This window comes from Kogia breviceps, chromosome 1 (genome assembly GCF_026419965.1).
Source record: "Kogia breviceps isolate mKogBre1 chromosome 1, mKogBre1 haplotype 1, whole genome shotgun sequence".
Taxonomy (NCBI): Eukaryota; Metazoa; Chordata; class Mammalia; order Artiodactyla; family Physeteridae; genus Kogia; species Kogia breviceps.
This window is the reverse complement of record NC_081310.1, coordinates 82,598,140-82,612,800: the sequence shown is the minus strand read 5'-3', so window position 1 is coordinate 82,612,800 and position 14,661 is coordinate 82,598,140. Positions and strand designations below refer to the sequence as shown.

General features: G+C 36.2%; 1 protein-coding gene across 6 annotated transcripts in view; it reads right to left on the bottom strand.

Annotated features, from left to right (window-relative positions):
* RPRD2 (regulation of nuclear pre-mRNA domain containing 2) overlaps positions 1–14,661 on the bottom strand; it is a 92,211-nt gene that overhangs the window by 36,968 nt on the left and 40,582 nt on the right. For all 6 annotated transcript variants that reach the window (XM_059079678.2, XM_059079702.2, XM_059079721.2 and 3 more), the window contains exon 2: positions 13,702–13,831. In XM_059079678.2, coding sequence (XP_058935661.1) covers positions 13,702–13,831 — 130 coding nt within the window. The remainder of the gene's footprint in view (positions 1–13,701; positions 13,832–14,661) is intronic.

Sequence of the window (14,661 nt, the reverse complement as noted above, 5' to 3'; positions counted from 1 at the left end):
ATTCTTCATTGTAGTTGATTTGCATTTCTCTAATAATTAGTGATGCTGAGCATCTTTTCATGTGCCAGTTGGGCATCTGGATGTCTTCTTTAGAGAAAAGTCTGTTTAGGTCTTCTGCCTATTTTTTGATTGGGTTTTTTTTTTGATAGAGCTGTATGATCTATTTGAATATTTTGGAAAATAAGCCCTTGTCAGTCTTATTGTTTGCAAATATTTTCTCCCAGTCCATAGGTTGTCTTTTCATTTTGTTTATGGTTTCCTTTGCTGTGCAAAAGCTTGTAAGTTTAATTAGGTGCCACTTGTTTACTTTTGCTTTTATTTTTTATTGCCTTGGGATACTGACCTAAGAAAACATTGCTATGATTTATGTCAGAGAACGTTTTGCCTATGTTCTCTTCTAGTTTTATGGTGTCATGCCTTATATTTAAATCTTTAAGCCATTTTGAGTTTATTTTTGTGTATGGTGTGAGGAAGTATTCTAACTTCACTGATTTACATGTGGCTGTCCAGCTTTCCCAACATCACTTGCTAAAGAGACTATCTTTTCTCCATCGTATGTTCTTGCCTTCTTTGTTGAAAATTAGTTAACCATAGGTATGTGGGTTTATTTCCGAGTTGGCTTGCTAATGTTTTGTTGAGAACTTTTGCATCTATGTTCACAAGATACTGGCCTGTAATTTTCTTTTTTGTGTGTTGTCTTTGTCTGGTTTTAGTATCAGGGTGACCAAGGCCTCGTAAAATAAGTTAGGATGTGTTCCCTCCTTTTCAATTTTTTAAAATAGTTTGAGGAGTATAGGTATTAAACCTTTTTTGAATATTTGTCTACTGCCAGGTTTTAAGTGTACAAAGTCCTCCTACCAGAGATTTTTTACATTATAACTTATTTTCTTTCATCTCTCTTTTCATGATTAACATTTCTTTTTTTCCTCCTGTTTTGGTTTATTTATTAATTTAATTAATGGAAAATAGGCGTACCCTAACATTTCTTTTTAACGTTCAGGTGTATAATTCATTTAAAGACCACTGGTGTATAAATGTAAAATTAAGCTCTAATCTAAACAGATTTCCTATTAATTGTTTCAATATCATAATTTCACTTTTCCTCACTCATTTACTGTGCTTCCTCTAGAATATAATTATTAATCTTTTTTTGGCTGTAAATTCTGCACCATTGATCCATTTTTTTACTATACTGTATTATCTTCAAAACTGTAGCTTATCTTCCCTCATTACAATTATACTTCAGAACATTTCTTATATTCTCATTTGCTTATTTTCCTGGAGTAAATTTAGAGTAATGTTAAGTTCCAAAAGAGGTGATACTTTGGCATTTTTAATTTGAATTATATTAGGATAATATATTAAACAAAGCATTATTTTCTAATTAATATCTATGAATTATTGTTATTCTTTACTGCAGCAAAGCATTAATAAATTTATATTCAACATTCCCAAATACAATTTATTCATAAAGGTCTCATATTTCCTGTTAAGGCTATTCTTAGGTATTTCATATATTTTATTGCTAGTATGATTCACCATCCCTCTTACTGCTAACTTCCCAGAGTAAAAGTGATTCAGAAGTCTGTTGATGGTAAATTGTTCTCAGTTTTTGTTTCTCTGGAGATATCTTTATATGGTCTGTCTAGCTCTTGAAAGTAGTTTTGCTTTGTATGCAAATCCATGTTTTTAAAAATTTTGGCTGCGTTGGGTCTTCATTGCTGCACATGGGCTTTCTCTAGTTACAGCGAGTGGGGGCTACTCTTCGTTGTGGTGCGCGGGCTTCTCATTGTCGTGGCCTCTCACTGTGGAGCATGGACTCTAGGCATGAGGGCTTCAGCAGTTATGGCACATGGGCTCAGTAGTTGTGGCTCGGGGGCCCTACAGCACAGGCTAAGTAGTTGTAGTGCACGTGCTTAGTTGCTCCACGGTATGTGGGATCTTCCCAGACCAGTGCTCGAACCTATGTCCCCTGCATTGGCAGGCAGATTCTTAACCACTGCGCCACCAGGGAAGTCCCACAACTCCATGTTGACAGCTATTTTTTCAATGCTATAAAAATATATTTCTTAACTGCCTTCTGGTTTCACTGTTGCAGTTTAGAAGTCTGTTGTCAGTCTAACTGTAGTCCTTGTGCATGTCATCTGGCTTTTTCTTTTCTCTTGACTACTTTGTTTTTTACTTTTTTTAAACTGTCATAAAATAACATAGAATTTGCCATTTTAACCATTTTTAAACGTACAACTCAGTGGCATTAGTTATATCCACAGTGTTGTACAATGACCTCTATCTGTTTCCAACAATTTTCACTGCCCTAAACAGAAACTCTGTACCCATTAAACAATTAACTCCCTATTACCCCTTTCCTCCAGCTCCTAACAACTTCTAATCTACTTTCTGTCTCTATGGATTTACCTATTCTAGACGTTTTCTATAAATGGAATCATACAATATTTCTTGTATAACCACAATTCTACCTTCTGTTTCTATGAATCTGACTACTGTAGTTAGTTCATGTAAGTGGAATCATACAATAGTTGTGCTTCTGTGATTGGTTTGTTTCACTTAGCATAATGTCTTCAAGATTCATCTACATCGCAGCATGTGTCAGAATTTTCTCCTTTTTAAGGTTGAATGATATTCCATTTTATGTATATACCATATTTTGTTTATCTGTTCATCTGAAAATTTGGCTGGTTCCTTCTTTTGGCTATTGTAAAAACTGCTATTATGAACAAGGGTGTACAAACATCCATTCGATTTCCTGCTTTCATTTCTTTTTTTGTATATACCCAGGAGTAGAACTGCTGGATCATATAGTAATTCTATGTTTAACTTTTTGAAGAACCATCAAACTTTTTCCATAGCAGCTGCACCATTTTACATTCCTACGGAGATGCAGAAGTTTTTTCATTCTCTCTAACACTTGTTATTTTCTGGTTTTATTTTGTTTTAAAATTATTTATCCTAGTAGGTGTGAACGCTTTGGCTGCTTTTAAAAATCTTTTTGTTTTGTAATTTCACCACAATGAATGACTAGGTATAAATCTTTTATTTATCCTGCTTAGTATATGCTGTGCTTCCTATGTTTGAAGATTCATGTTTTGTTTTGTTTATTTCATCACTTTCAAAGTGTTCTCAGCCATTACCTCTCTGAAAGAACTCAGTTCTCTCCTTCAGGATTCTCATTTGATGTTAATTAGTCCTTTCATTCTATTCTTCATTTTTCCACTTCCTTCTCTCTACTGCTGCATTCTAATTTCTTCAGAACTATTTTCTAGCTTAATCTCTTTTTCCCTTCTAGAATTCCTACTGGTTCTTTTGCCCAAATATCTTATCCATTGTTCATTTTATTCCATTTAATCTTTCTTTAACATCTTTTATAATTGTCTTATATACCCTGTCTGATAATTCTAATATCTGAAGCTCACTGTGAGGGGATCTAAATCTGCTGATTCTCCTTTGTGGTGCTTTGTTTCCCAATGTATTTGGCGACCTTTGATGGTGAGCACATATTTATTTGATCTATGAGATTCCTGGTGATCTAAGTAGGAAATGTGTTCCTTGAGAGCAAATCTATACTGGAAGCCAGGGGGACTTATGACTCAAGACTACTTTATCCCCTTTCCAGAGCCCAGATCATGTGATAGGTACTCTGAGATAGGCATACTAATTAATGTCAGCTCTGCCATTCTAGTATGTCCACTGTTGTTGGTTCGGATTATATTTTGTCAAGAATGTAATTGTTTTATAAAAAAGGACCCTTTGGAATAGATGGCTGGCCATTCAGCTAGAAGCCAAGTCATAATTATCTGTAAATGTCTATTTACAGAGCTTCCTCCTGGCAGAAGTTATAACTTATTTACTGTTGCTTCTTCAGCACCTACAAAGTGTTCACTAAATAGTAAATGAATGAATGACAACTGGATTTTGTCATTTTCAAACAAAACTATTCATTATGAAGTCCCAACAGCTATTCACTGAAGTCTCAAGTAAAATATGCTGGAAAAACAGCAACTGCTAAGAAATCATAAAAATAAGACCAGGGTATAATATAGTAAAAAAATAGCACTAGATGGGGAAACTAGAGGTTTTAGTTCTGGTTTCAGTGAGAAGTCTTTTGGGAACTAGGTTTCTTCATTTGTAAAATGATTTTTACTAAGTTTCTGTTAGCTCTAAAATTTTTGGCTAGATTCGTTCTTTATATGAACACAGAACTCTCAAACTTCCACAATCTAACCATCTCTTGAATTTACAAATTCAACTAAAATAAAAAACCAAAACAAAATCCAAAATAGCAGTTTTACTTACCTTATAACTCTAGACCTTTATTTCAGCCATTACTGATCACAACCTTAATTTCTACAGAACATACAATTATTATCACACACAACATAAAATAATTAAATATAAACTTTGTTGTTTGACTTATAAGTAACAAAAAAATTGACTGACTTGCAGAATTGCTAGGATGTTGAATAGATGCTTCCTATGCTGGCAACCCTCACACCTGGACCACGTTTAAAACAACAAGGTATTAGCAAATTATTTCAAGGCATAAAGTTGATAAGGAGTACAAGAGGTGCCCAGGTATCACAGATAAAATAAAGAGAACTAGGGAATTTCCTGGTGGTCCAGTGGTTAGAACTCCATGCTCTCAATGCCGAGGGCCCAGGTTTAGTCCTTGGTTGGGGAAATGACATCCCACAAACTGCACAGAGTGGCAAAAAAACAAAACAAAACAAAACCAGAACCAAACAGCATAATCTTGTGCCTCACTCAAGAATATCTTTTCTTTATCAGTATCTTATTTCTGGGACATCATCAGAATAATGTGCTATATATCTTGCAGGTTCTTAATAAATATTTGCCAATGGACTGAATGGAAGACCAAATACTGGGTCAACTCAAGGAGGAGGCAGTCGATACTTAATCAAAAAAACCTTGTAGCTCAGAAATTAGATGGAGAGAGATTTTTATCTTGAAAAACTTGCTACTCTGTATCTCCTAAAATAATCCCCATTTATAAAACTTATCTTTTTTTATTTGCCTATAATAAATGTTTTCCCTAGTGTGTCACGTGTCTAATTTTATGGTGTCTTCTATAATGCAGAAGTTTAATTTTGATGTACTTAAATTTACAAATACTTTTCTTTATTATCTGTTCTTGGTGTCTTAAGAGCTTTCTAAACTAACCCTTGTAGTCATGAAAATGTTCATATTTTCTTCTAACATTTTAATGTTTTCTTTTATACATCAAGTTAATTCATTTGGGATTTATTTTTGTGTACTGTGTTGGGAAACATTTAACATTTAATTTTATTTTTTCCACACAGAAAGTCCATGTCCCAGAATCACTTGCTGAAGAGTTCATCTTCCCCCCGCAATGAACTGTAATGCAACTGCTACCATTTACAGAGGTCCCATACATGTATGAGTCCATTTGTGGGCTCTCTGTTTTGTTCCTTAAATCTATTTGTCTATCCTTGTATTAATACCATACTCCTTTAATTACTATAGCCAAATAATAATTCTTGATATTTCATAGGTTAAGTCCTACTTGGCTTTTTATCAACAGTCTTGACTACTCCTAAGACACTGACTCCTCTATATGACTTTTAGAATCAGTATAACGAATTTCTTAAAATGTCCTACTAGGAATCTGATTGAAGAGTACTGTATGTACATGCTGATTTTTGTCTTTTTGAAACAGCTTATAATTTTCTTCATAAAGGTCTCAACACACTTTTGTTCTAGGTACCTATAAGCTTTTGTTGTTACTGCTAATAAGATCAGTTTTTTTTTTTTTTTTTTTTTTTTTTTTTTTTTGCGGTATGCGGGCCTCTCACTGCTGTGGCCTCTCCCGTTGCGGAGCACAGGCTCCGGACGCGCAGGCCTAGCGGCCATGGCTCACGGGCTTAGTCGCTCCGCGGCATGTGGGATCTTCCCGGACCAGGGCACGAACCCATGTCTCCTGCATCGGCAGGCGGATTCTCAACCACTGCGCCACCAGGGAAGCCCAAGATCAGTTTTTAAAATTATATTTTAACTGGTTATTTCTGATATACTGAAATGCTATTGATTCCTACATGTTGATTTGTATCCAGCAACCTGGCTGAATCCTCATTAGTCTGTAAATTTTCTTGGATTTCCTATGAATATGATCACAAAGTCTCCATATATCTTTTTACCCTATATGATTCCCCTGAAAACATTTTATAGTTCAACAACTATAAATCAGAATTTGCAAATTAAACAAAAATACAGTAAATATCATTCATATTAACATTGATTTAAAGTGATAAATATTTTGTTGAAACCAAGTACAAGTGCAATGCAAACATGATACTGCATATATATACTGAATTTAATATTGTTTTTAATTTATCAAGCCTATAATACTATTATCATTCAATTATTTCACCATTTTTCTCCATTTGAACTACTATGAACTTTTTTTAGTGTATGTCGAAATTATTAGTGCCTTCAACTGATACAAACCATTATTTATATATTAAAGCCATCTTTAACCTTTCCTCATTAGCCTTTGATAAAGTAATATTATCTTATGTCAAAATACAAACACATGATAACACAGCCACTGAAAATGAGTCACAGAACTGTTAATAAGGTAATCATATGGGTGACACTGAATATGCTTAGACAATGCACAGACCCTTTAAACTATATCCATGGACCCACCTAGGTATACCTAGGCCTGTACTTAAGAAACACAGCTTTACAGCTCTCCACGGTATTTCCATCCATGCATCAAGCTAAACAACCACCTATGAAGTGACAAGCATTGTGCTGGGAGCAGAACATCTGGGAGATAGAAACTGGTGACAAAAAGCATGTGTATCAATTACAAGGCAGTGTGTTAGGTGCTATGACAGAAGTAGAGACAGGTATAATGGTAGCATAGAAGAACTGTTTAATCCAGACTAGGAAGTAGAAGTCACGAAAGGAAAATTTCTTGAGGATACTAAGTGTATAAGGAAGGTGAAAGGATAGAGCAAACAAAACTCTACAGAGTTCACACCTAATTGGGAATACTGTACTGCTCTACAGTTGATTATACAATTTGTTCTACTAGACTGCCAATTTGATTTTCAAAAGGAATCAACTTCTTTTTTTTTTTTTTTTTTTTTTTTTTTTTTTTGCGGTATGCGGGCCTCTCACTGTTGTGGCCTCTCCCATTGCGGAGCACAGGCTCCGGATGCGCAGGCCTAGCGGCCATGGCTCACGGGCTTAGTTGCTCCGCGGCACGTGGGATCTTCCCGGACCAGGGCACGAACCCGTGTCTCCTGCATTGGCAGGCGGATTCTCAACCACTGCGCCACCAGGGAAGCCCGGAATCAACTTCTTAAATTCACTTACTTAATACTGTAATTTGAAAATTGTTTAGTCCAAATAAATCTTACATTATGGAAAAGTTGCATATAATACATAATTATATATGATATATATTATAAACAAATGATTAAAAAGTGAACAGCCATGTAATCACAACCCAGGTCAAGAAATAAAACATCGCTAGCTCCCCAGAGGACCCCTTCAAGATCACAATCCCTTCCATCTACCTGGGATGGTAGACTTTTGTGATAATTGTTTCCTTACTTTTCTTTATTTTAACATATAGGTAGGTATAAAACAAGAGTTCATTTTTTGCCAAATTTGAACTTTATATAAATGGATTCATACTATATATACATAAATATTCCCTTGTACTTTCAATCAGTATTTTGTGAGATTTGTCTATGTCATTGCATATAACTGAAATTCATTAATTTTCCTTGCTGTCTGGTATTCCAGTATGCCACAATTCATTCACTTTACTGTAGAAAAATGTTTCCAAATTTTTTTTATTAGGGTTTTCACTTTTAATTTATTTTCTGGCTGTGCTGTGCGGCTTGTGAGATCTTAGTTCTCCAACCAGGGATCGAACCTGGGCCCCTAAAGTGGAAGCACAAGCGTCCTAACCAATGGACCACTAGGGAATTCCCCAAATTTTTATTACCATAGACAATGTTGCTATAAAAATGCCCTTCCACTGATCTTGCTGCACATATGCAAAAGTTTCTCAGGGGTAAAAGCCTAGGGGTGGAATCACAAGATCTGTACATAAACTTTTAAAAATGAGGTTGTTTTATACCAATCAACCCTCAAAGCAACAGTATATAAGAGCTTCCACTGTGCCACAATCTTCCTAATGTTCGTACTGGTGGACTTTAAGATTTATGCCTTATCTGGTACGAATGTGTGCTAGTTATTAATTTACTGGCTTCTCAGCTCTAACATGCCCTTCCCTTGCGGTACCGGAGCCAGACTCTGCAAACTCTATTTCCCCTTGGTTCAGTGTTGGACTCTGACAACAGAGAGCCCTAGAGTGACACTGAGAGGCTGGAAGAGGCAGTACGATTCTTCTGTTGGTGTACTATTTTCAAATGGATCAGCTTAGAGGCATCCTGGGTGCATTTTAGCATAGCTTTTGTAGTTCAGTGGTGAGTGCTCTCCAGCCTGTTTCTTAACCACTAGTGACAGCATGTTCTTACAGCAATCCACTCTTTCCTCAGGTGTGAATCTTAGCTTGGGGTGGGGTGGGGTGAGTCCTTATTTACTTTTCCCTCAGGTTCAGAGGTAGTAGCTGCTTTCAGCAGATACTATTCCATAACACCTTAGAGTTAGTTTATTCTTTCTAGTAGTTAGCTACCTTTTACCTACTTAACGATTCTTCATATTAAATTTTCCCTGTTTAAATTACTGATATGTGATTTCTCTCTCCTGATTGGGACTTAACTTATATGATATGTAATGATATATCTCAGCAGTTCTAGGGCTATAGGACATGATATCAGAATAGACTGAATGTAAAACGCAAGTAAGAAAATACAGCTGTCTGATATTAAGCCAGACATTAAAGAGATCCGGCAAGAATGCAAAACACCACCACTCTTCTCACTAAAATTTTAAGTGTTGGTTATTAATGTTTACTGTTTTAAAAGTTATTAATAAATATTTAAATAATTTCTGGTTTGATTTCTAATATAAGTGCCAGGTAAAACTAAAATCTTCAAATTTTTTGTCTTTCTCTTTTTATTTTGTAATTCTTTATATATTCTGGATATGAACCTTTTGTTGACTGCATAAAAATATTTTCTCCCACTCTGTGGCTTGTCTTTTCACTCTTTTTTTTTTAAAATTTATTTTTAGGCTGCACTGGGTCTTCGTTGCTGCATGAGGGCTTTCTCTAGTTGTGGCGAGTGGGGGCTACTCTTTGATGCAGTGCGTGGGCTTCTCATTGCAGTGGCTTCTCTTGTTGCGGAGGATGGGCTCTAGGTACCCGGGCTTCAACAGTTGTGGCACAGTGGCTTAACTGCTCCACGGCACGTGGGATCTTCCCGGACCCGTGTCCCCTGCATTGGCAGGAGGATTCTTAACCACTGCGTCACCAGGGAAGCCCTTTGTCTTCTCACTCTTTACAGTGTCTTTCAGTTAAATGGAAGGGTCTTCATTTTAATGTAGCTGTATTTATTAATCTTATGAGGTAAGGTCATGAAATATTCTCCTATATTGTCTTCAAAAGATTTGTAGTTCTTTCATGTTTAAGTATTTAATATGCAATTGATTTTTGTGTATGATGTGAGTGGGATCTAATTTTTTTTTTTTTTTTTTTTGCAGTACGAGGGCCTCTCATTGTTGTGGCCTCTCCCGTTGCAAAGCACAGGCTCCAGATGCACAGGCTCCGTGGCATGTGGGATCTTCCCAGACTGAGGCACGAACCTGTGTCCCCTGCGTCTGCAGGCAGACTCTCAACCACTGTGCCACCAGGGAAGCCCTAATTTTTTCTATATAGCCAATTTGTCCCAGCAATATTTATGAAAAAGTTATTCTTTTTCTACTACCTAATAGTTTCATACAGAGACCAAGTATATATACTGGTCTGTTTCTAGACTTTGTATTATGTTCTACCGGTTTCTTTGGCTATCTCTGGGCAAATATCACACTGCTTTATTTATCGTAGCTTTATAATCAGTCTTGAAATCTGGTAGAGCCAGTCTTCCCACCTTGTTGTTCTTCAAGAGTTTCTAGGCTTTCTCTTTGTAGGGGAAGGGGAGGAAAGAACTCTCTGCACTTCCATACAAAATTCAAGATCAATTAATAATATAGTGGGGAAAACACTACTGAGAGCCTAATTAAGACTGCTTTGGATTTATAAATCAATTTGGGAAGAAATGACATTAAATATTGAGTCTTGGGCTTCCCTGGTGGCGCAGTGGTTGACAGTCCACCTGCCAACGCAGGGGATGCGGGTTCGCTACCCGGTCCGGGAGGATCCCACATGCCGCAGAGCGGCTGGGCCCGTGAGCCATGGCCGCTGAGCCTGCGCTTCACAACGGGAGAAGCCACAGCGGTGAGAGGCCCACGTACGGCAAAAAAAACCAAAAAATAAAATAAAAAAATTGAGTCTTTTCTCTCCACAAATTATTTCTTTAGGTTTTCTACACTGTTTCTCAATTATGTTTTATAATTTTTTCAATAGAGAGCTTATACATCTTTTGTTAAGATTTATTTCTAGATACAGTTGATTCTCATTAATTGTAGATTCTGTATTTGCAAATTCACCCACTTGCTAAAATTTATTTGTAACTCCAAAATTTAGTCATCAGATGTGTTTTGTTCGGCTAGCAATAAATTTTTTAGAATGTGATTTAGCTTCACACATTTAAAAATTGGGAGGCTTCATATAAGAACCTAGATTTTGACCTAGCTTAAAAAATGAGAAAGTCTTTGGAAGGTCTGACAGCTTAGGTCAACAGTGAACTCATGTTTCTTTATGGCCACAGGCTAGGGATGAGTAGCTGTTGCCCCTTTTAGATGGGTTTTTCCTTACAGTTCACCCCTTCACTCACCTGGGTTAACTGTCTGGAACTTCTAAACATTTGCCCCTCCTCAATTAAAGGGATTTAAATGATAGCCTTAAATTAAGAGAAATGAATTCACAAAAGGGTAGAAATGAGTCTAAAGTATAACCGTGAACAGAAATTTAAAAGGGGGATGGGATGGGGTTGTTTATGGAATACTAAAGCTCATATCCTAATATACTCTCATTTATCATATACTTTATAATTAATTTCTTTATAAATGGGAATATATTCTGTTTCACTGATACAGTCTTCTACTCCTGATTCTATTACTGTTTTAAAATATATACAGATAATACTTACTGAGATTCTGACTGGGATTACACAATGAATTTATAGATTACATATTGGGAGAGAATGTATGTATGTATGTATGTGTGTATGTATGTACGTACGTACGTACTTACTTACTTACTTATTTATGCTGTACGCGGGCCTCTCACTGTTGTGGCCTCTCCCGTTGCGGAGCACAGGCTCAACGGCCATAGCTAACAGGCCTAGCCGCTCCACGGCATGTGGGATCTTCCTGGACCGGGGCACTAACCGGTGTCCCCTGCATCGGCAGGCGGACTCTCAACCACTGCGCCACCAGGGAAGTCCCGAGAATCATATTTTTAACAATACCAAATCTTTCCCTTCAAAAGTATGTATCTATCTCTTCATTTATCCAGGTCTTCGTATAAAATTTTTCTCTATAAAAGCCTTACATATTTCTTATTATATTTATTTTTGGGTGGGGTTTCCTTTATTTGGGGGGAAGGCAGTACTTTTTGTTGCAAAAGGAATCTTTTTTTTCTAATTACATTTTTAATTGGTTACTGCTAGCATATATAGGAAATCTACTGCTTTTCTACATTGAACTTGAATCTGGTTATTTAACTGAACTCTCTTATTGATTCTATGTAAGCCAGGGGTCAGCAAACTACAAACCTCAGGCCAAATCTGGCCAGCTGCCTGTTTTGTAAATAAAGTTTTAGGAACACAGCCACACCCATTTGCTTATGGCTGCTTTTATGCTAGAATGGCAGAGTTGAGTAGTGGCAACAGAGATCCTACAGCCTGCAAAGCCTAAAATACTGTCTGGTCTTTATAGAAAACGTTGCCCACCCCTGATGTAGGTAATCCTATTATCTGCAAATAATGATAATTTATCTCTTCTAAATGCCTTCTTATTATTTATTTATTTAGAAATGAATGGAATCGCAACATAATGGTGAACAGTAATGATGATAGAGGGCATCGCTGTCCTGAAATGCTTTTATTGTTTCACCATTAAGTCTGATTTTATCATAGGTTTCTGAAGATATCCTTCATTGAGTTAAAAACATTTTCAGAGCTTAAAATTTTAAAGGACGGTACTTTTTTCTGAGATTATGCCATTCCTATGTTTTTCTGTGAAATAGTAATACAAAGAAGTTGTTTTTAAAAATATCTTTACATGGTAAAATAAAAGGTGACAACCCTATATTTATCCATGAACTACGTCATGAAATCTAAGTATAGGATGCATTAAGTTTTTAAGACTATAATGATATTTACAGCAGAAACTCTAAGTAGTGGAGATCATGTAGCACACTGCTTTTCTTACTCAAAATTATACTGGAAAGTATATATGTAAAGAAGCAGCACAGACTAGTGGTTAGGTGGCAAAGAACATAAGCTTTGGTCTAGACAGGCTTGGGTAGGAATTCTGCCAAATACCAGCCCCCGCCACCCCAACTCGGTAGCTGTGAGAGCTCAGGCAAGCTACTTAATGTCTCTAAGCCAGTTTCCTCCTCCTTAAAATGGGGTAATAGTAGTTAACCACTTTAAATGTTGTTCTCAGGTTTAAACAACCTGAAGTACACAAAGTACTTTGTATAATAATAATAATATCTGGTCAATTATGACTGCCCAATAAATGTAGGTGCTATTACTGTTATTATTTTATGTACTTCTGATGTGTATAAATCTTTATTACTTAGTATATAAAAATAAGATCACATTTTAATCTTTTGTAATACCAAAGTAGACATCTTAAGTTTACAATTCAAAGAAAGGAACAAGGAAGGAACAAGGATCATTCCATTCTAACTGGGTTAATACTAACAAATGGATCAATAATATACGATAGTCATATATTCAAATATATATTATGCTAATATGTACATAATTTGAGGAAATATTTAGCTATTTTGATTTTTCCATATAATTGTTTATCCTCCAACTGTGTGTAGATGTGTGTGTTTCTCACACCAAGCAAACAGCTTACAAATATGGATGAAACACAAGGAAAACACTATTAATACAGGGCAAAAATAAGGTCAAATATAAGTGTTCCAGCACTTCGGGAAATGCTGAATACAACTTTGCTAATGGAGTAAGTCAATACGGAATTAAGAATAAATATTTTCATTTCTCCCTAATTACACAGATTTCATGAAGGGGGCAAGATTTCAGAAAGAGTCTGAAAGAAAAATGGAAATGTGTAAAAACACAAAAACAGAAAAAGCAGTTAGAAAGAAGTACAGCCAGAGAGTATGACCAGGAGATACAATCTCCTGGTCAAGTTAGGAGAGAAGAGGCAGAGCATAAATAACAGACAAGTTTTCAAAAAGGAAGGAAAGAGTCTTTAAAAGAAAAGTGTATTACCAGGAAAGTTACAATGAACTATTTGGACAAAATATCCTTAGATCTTCAAGCATGTGCAACTAACTATTACAGTTCTTACTGACGGGAAACTAAAATTCTAAATTTTCTAAGCTTAGATCCCAAAGAGGAGTAAGAATTTACTTACTTCACTAGAGCAGCTGCTTCAGGAAGTACATCAGCAAACGATTCACGGAATATGATTGCGTTTTTCCTTTTACAGTTCTGTATGACATCATTGGCAAGGTAAAAGAGATTCAAACGGTGGGGATAGGCAGCTGCAGATGACAAAAGACAATAAATAAGACCAAATGAGTCAATTTATACTTAGTACAAGTTATTCCAAATACAGTGTTCTCAAACTGTATAACTGCTACGACAAGGATAGATGATGAACAAACAGACAAATGAGGTAATGGATCAAGTTACTGAACCTAATGCCTAAAAACCTTGACTGCTTCAGGTTAAGTTTCTGTTCTAGGTATTCCTTTAGTAAATTTCTACTTCACTTTGTATGTATTTGGCACTAAAAAACCCATTAACTCTGGAGAAACTCAAATAAAACAAAACTGTTCTCCCAAACATTTTGGAAGACAAAAAATTGAGTTTAAGTAGTTCAATTTGTTGCAAAAACACCAGGGTTAGTGGAAGGAGAATGGGTTTTAGAATCCAATCAGAATGTGACCTTAGGCAAGCAAACTGCTTAACCTCCTCTACATTATTATTGCAGACAGACTCTTCTCATCAACCAGTCCAGATACACCTAAGTCCTCCCGTCTACTGGAAGAGAGGCTCTGCTGCCACTTTCATCACTAGGCGAATGTCCTGGGAAATAAGTAATTTGAGCCCATAAACCCACCCATGTCAACCTTTTTTAAGGTCCAGGACAGGGCCCAATCAATTTACTATCTGGAACCTTGAGCAAAGCCACCCTAAGTTTTCTTATTATCCTGAAAAATTTTACTGTCCATACGGATGATTCATCATGTTTTCTAGTCTCGACGTCAAATGCAGTGACCTCCAAGAACCACTTCTTTCTACATTTTAAAATCACCCTTTCTGACCACAACCGCCCATTCCATTATATGTGTCCTTCAATTTCATCAAG